This window comes from Priapulus caudatus, unplaced genomic scaffold (assembly GCF_000485595.1).
Source record: "Priapulus caudatus unplaced genomic scaffold, Priapulus_caudatus-5.0.1 Scaffold215, whole genome shotgun sequence".
NCBI lineage: Eukaryota > Metazoa > Priapulida > Priapulimorpha > Priapulimorphida > Priapulidae > Priapulus > Priapulus caudatus.
The window spans coordinates 128364-133861 of record NW_014577276.1 but is presented as its reverse complement, the minus strand read 5'-3'; the positions used below and the strand labels follow the sequence as shown (position 1 = coordinate 133861).

The 5498-nt window shown below is 39.5% G+C and overlaps 1 protein-coding gene across 2 annotated transcripts in view; it reads left to right on the top strand.

Moving 5' to 3' along the window:
• LOC106807439 (cyclic AMP-dependent transcription factor ATF-6 alpha-like) overlaps positions 1–4840 on the top strand; it is a gene marked incomplete at its 3' end in the record, with an annotated part of 19660 nt that extends 14820 nt beyond the window's left edge. For both annotated transcript variants that reach the window (XM_014809763.1, XM_014809764.1), the window contains 7 exon segments: positions 1891–1997; positions 2397–2526; positions 2771–2896; positions 3036–3280; positions 3961–4035; positions 4366–4473; positions 4737–4840. In XM_014809763.1, the coding sequence (XP_014665249.1) occupies positions 1891–1997; positions 2397–2526; positions 2771–2896; positions 3036–3280; positions 3961–4035; positions 4366–4473; positions 4737–4840 (895 nt within the window).
• Positions 4841–5498: the final 658 nt, after the last annotated feature.

Sequence of the window (5498 nt, the reverse complement as noted above, 5' to 3'; positions counted from 1 at the left end):
GGCCTAGAACTAATTAGTATCTTAATTTACATCATCTGCTTAAATTACGAGGACATGTATGGATGCGGAAGAGTACATCTAAAATTATTGCATGATTATCTTTTTAGGTACAAATGATAGAAAAGATAGACGTTGAATTATCTTGTCAATGAAAATGACTTTGGGATGTGATTGTTTGATCAGCGGCGTCTGGGAGTCGATGTTTAATAGAGTTATATTATAATTATGTACAAGGAGACGATCTAGGTATCATGAGATGGCAAATGGCATGAGGGCAAGGCAGCCACTTGCAGCAGCAAAAACGAGGATATTAAATTATTTTCTGTGTATATGTACATGCATATCGCTTAATGATTACATTGTATTGCAGTTATTAACTAAAGTATTGTTGTTGTATATCTATGCTGGAATTGTTAAATTGCGCAGTGGTACATTATTATTTGCGATAGAAGGGGCTTGCCCATTAGTAAGTTATATTTGGTCCTCCGTTTTAGATAAAGTCCAGCTTTTTTTCAGTAACGATGTTTGTTGTTTACTGATGTCGTTCTCAATTTTTATGCTCACCTTGACATCGTCAACGTTCCGGCTTGTCTGTCATCTATCTGTCCGGCAACTTTCGGCTACGGTCAACGACTAACGCAGGGGAACGTGGCCACATGTTTGAAATTGGTATATTGTTTACTGCTATGCTCCCATTTATTTTAAGTACCTATTTTTGAGTCACACAGTCGGAGTACTTTTCGAGCTCCACAGGCCAAAATGTTTTGGCAAAAATGGGAATTGCACATTTAGTCAGTCAGGTTCAACGGATTTTTATCATTTTGGGGTTATGTGACATGAATAAGGTGCTAGGGGTGTTGAATTTAAAAATATAATTAATGCAAATTAGTGTAGCGTGTTTGAGCTAGATAGCTATATTAAACACGAAACAGTCTTGGTTGGCACACTTCGTCTGGTTCGGTTTTTACAGATGTTCTATGGACATATCCTTTATGCAGATAGATGTGGGTATGTGTCCCCTGCCGATTAAAAGTCATTATTAGAGTAACGTTTTACAAGATAATGGCGGAACGAGCTACTGTTTATTCAAATCATTCGGCTCAAAGGCGCGGCTTAGCGCCTCTACTGTTCAAAATTGTGATATGGTTAAATATTATTATGCGGATTATGGACAGATGGCAATTCGTTGTCTGAAGGTACTTGAGTGTGCCTCATTAGATAAGCTGATCTTGTGGCGTTCTTACAATGCAGTTTGTGTCCCTTTTGTGTGGTGGGGGACAGTGCTATTGACACTTGTCATGGTAGTGTAATGAAGTAAGGGCTAGAGGGTTTTGATATTTATAAGAAAATTATGATGAGCGTAGGATTTGGCAATGTGTATGAGTATTATATAAACAAAATCAGTCTGTGGTGTCACATAGTCTGGTCGTTTTACAATATCTTCAGTGAAATATCTTTAATGCAAATATTGAGGATGTCTCTGCACCTGCCGGACTATACGTCTATATTTAGAGTAATAGAGTTTACATAAACGTGTCGGCATACGCAAACTTAACTTAACCTATTTATTTCAAACGCCATCGCTACAAAGCGGGTATAGCGCCATCTACGGTCACAAATTGTGATTAATTTTGGTTTATAAATTATTATTGCGATATACAGATGGCAATCGTTTCTATAATGTACATCGATGGTTGTTCGATTAAAACTGACTTCTTCTTCCTCACTCATTTGTGTCCTTTTTTGTGGTGAGCTACAGTGTCATTGACACTTTCGTTTATTAAATTTCTAATTTTCCTAAATTATTGAGGACTACTTTCAACTATGCGTCCAACATGTGATAACTACTAGTACTGAGAGTGTCAGTTGAACATTTCCTTGCCGCTGCAGTTGATGTGGACATCAAGACGGAGCCTCTGTCGCCACCCTCATCTCTCAGCTCTAATGGCCATGATTCGGACAGCTCTAGCTGTGATTCCTGCCTACTGCAGCCTCAGGTGAGCAGAGCCGCACGCCCACCTCGATTGCTCGATTCGTGTTGCAAGCTTGACGCCCATTTTTAACTAATTGTGTGTGCGTGTGTGTGTGTCTGTGTGTGTGTGTGCGTGCGTGCGTGCGTGCATGCGTGCCTAATATATGTGTGCGTATAATATTGTCGTGAACATGTTTATACACTTGTATAAGATGTGTTCATGATAAGTAATGTGGCCTGCTGTTAACTTACAGGGTAGAACACAAGAGTAACGTAACAGCCATTTCTTCTAAGTAGCTGGACGCTTAGATATTAAATCATGTTTTATTTGTGGAGATATGTAGCTGATGAATAATGACATCACAGGAGTAGTGGATTACAGGCGTAATCGTGCTAACGTGTTCAAAATTTTTTGTGGATTTAGACGAAGCGGCAAAGGGTGGACGTGAAGCAAGTTAGAGTCGGTGCAAACCCCCTCACAGGACCAATCAACCCCTCCTCCATTCTAAATGGACCGGCCTGTACAGCAGTCACCATTCCCACAATCAAAACAGGTAGGCACACCTTGAGCCTTTCAGTTACACCCGCCGTGTTATTGATTATCACAGGGCATATAAATGTGCTTTCGTCATTAAAAATACACAATAGAAACACTAATGATTTATTACGATTATACTATCAGGAGTCTATCAATATTGATAGACTCCTGATAGGCTGATACTATTCATAGAAATTAATAGATCTAATACTATTTGTGGTATTAAAACACGTAATTATGTAATATTGTTGGATTTCTAGGCACCACGACATGTGCAGTTCACAGACTGGATCTACAAAATGGTCAAAACAGTGCAAATGCATTACATACAAAATCTGTTCTGCCCATCCAGCCGAAACAAGAAATTTCCAGCCGTGTTTTACACAGTAAGTATAGCTTGTGTCGTTTATATCAAGTATGAATCTTTGTGTTAAAACCAGCTTATTATAGCGTCCTTTTTGTTTAATATTCGTTATTGCCTCGTCATAAAGACACGATAACTTTGATAAAATTTGTTTTTGTCAGAATCCACAGAAGCATCAGCTATAACGTCGCCGGGAGCGACGGGAAATCCTCTGGTGCTGACTCCAGAAGAATTCTCCAAGTTGACAGCAAGCGGAGTGCTAACACTGAAGCCGCAGCCGGTGGCTCCCTCACTGCAGACGAATACTCAGATGATAGCCATTCCAGTCGGGAGCGTGAATGCCTCGCTGCCCTCTACTCTGTCCATACAGCATCAGACGTCAGTCACTGAAGGGGACCCCAATGATGTAATTATTACAACTAATTACTTGTTGATTCTCAAAAGCTATTAATAACAGGAACGTGGATTGCGAAAATGTTGTATATTCAACATTCAATGAATTAATTGCTACCGTTGATTGCAAGAATGTGTAACACCCACAAATTCAAACAAAATTCCGTAACTACCACTGGTGCAGCCTCATCTATGTGTATTGGCAGAGATGGTGATGAGGTTTGTAAGGGAATTTGGAAATTGAACTTCAGCTTGTGACCCGTGATAGCGAGTCGTACTCCCCAGTCAATTCCCAGCGTTTTATAGCTTGTCATACACTTCCGTAACTATAGGCTCTTGAACCTATAATAAATATTAATAGCCACTAGAAATGGATTTGGAAAAAAAGTAACTTACAGTGTAGAAAACCTTTTGTTGATATTTTATACCCTACAATGTATGCGGGGTATTCAAGAGATGTCAGTGTTCCCTGACTTGTTATTGTGTTAAGTTGTATATATTGAGTATATATGAGGTGTTGTAGTATTGAGGTGTTTCTTATACTTTGAAGTACATGCACGTTAATACTTCTTAAAATGGTACATTGTTTTCAATTCAAATGCAGAATTCAGTAGCCTATCTGTCCCGTGTTTGTGCTAAATTCTTCTTCTTGTTGTGTTGCTAATTATCGTTCCTGTTTTATAATGTTTCTAGCGGGTACTCAAGAGACATCAACGAATGATCAAGAACAGAGAATCAGCATGTCTATCAAGAAAGAAAAAGAAAGATGTTTGTAACACAATCTGCTTCTTACTGACCAATTATCATTTTAATGCATTCTATCATAGTGCAGTTGCAGTAGCAGTGCAACCTAGCATACTTCAGTTGTAGTCACAGCACTTCCTAGCATGCTGCAATTGCAGTCACAATGTATCCTACCCTACCAAGATTGCAGTTATAGTGCATCCTAGCATACTGCAATTGCAGTCACAATGTATCCAACCCTACTAAGATTGCATTCACAGTGCATACTAGACTATGATGATTGCATTCCCGGTGCGTCCTACATTACTGTGTTTTTGGTACTTTTGATTTCATTATGCGTGTTTATTTATGCAGTACATGTCAAACATCGAGGAGAACCTAAAGAAATGTAAAGCTGAGAATGCCCAGCTGAGAACAGTAAACCAACAACTAAAGCTGAGCGTGGACTCTCTCAAGACAGAAGTGAGTGTTTGGCTGTTAGAGTTAATGAGAATAACATGACTGTATTATTACTGATTTATTAAGGAGTGCGAAATTTTCACCAATCTTCCTGTTATTCCCATGTTGGTTATTCATGTTGGAGCGGTGTGCATTGCTGTTTTTTTATAATTTCGCGAAATTCATCAAAATCTTTTTATCTTCCATGTTATTGTTATATAGTAGGCACGCACACCCACCCACTGTATGCACACGTACGAATTATGACGGCTTGCTTTTTTTCACAGAATCAGATTCTGAGGAAAGCCGCCTCATTTACAGTCACAAAGAAGTCGGCAACATATTTCCTCGTCGTTGTTTTTATGTTTGCGGTCAACATTGCACCTTATGGGTAAGTCAACATATAAAATAATTTAACATTATGGTTGCGATAACATGCAAAATTGTTTGCAAGAATTTGTTATTTAGGTTTTCTATATCGATTTTGCAGACAGTTTGTATTATTTGGAAAAAAATTGCCTCGAAATAATACTAAAAGTACCAAATAACAAAACTTTCTCAAGCCCTGGGCAGGCCTCAAACGCCCCCCCCCCCCCGCCTCAGAAGTTAATTCCATTTCAAGAATCGGGAAAAAAAATCCCATCCACTCTCTTGGAAAAAACAAGAACAAGACTAGATCTAGGAGTATCGTGTCATGATCTCTGTTGTCCTCTTCCAGGTCCTTGTGGTGTTCTCTAGAAGATTGCAACGCTCTCTGTTGTCCTCTTCCAGGTCCTTGTGGTGTTCTCTAGAAGATTGCAACGCTCTCTGTTGTCCTCTTCCAGGTCCTTGCTGTCTCTAAGAAGATTGCAAAACGCTCTCCTGTTGAATCGGCTCATTCCCAGGTCCTTGGCTGTCTCCTAGAGATTAAAGACGCCGTCATGATCCTCTGTTGTCATCTTCCATGGTCACATGACTGTCTCTAGAGGATTGCGAACGCCTCTGAGTCCCTCTGTGTCTTCTTCCCAGGTCCTTGCTGATTCTCCTAGAGGATTGTAATTCTCTCTGAT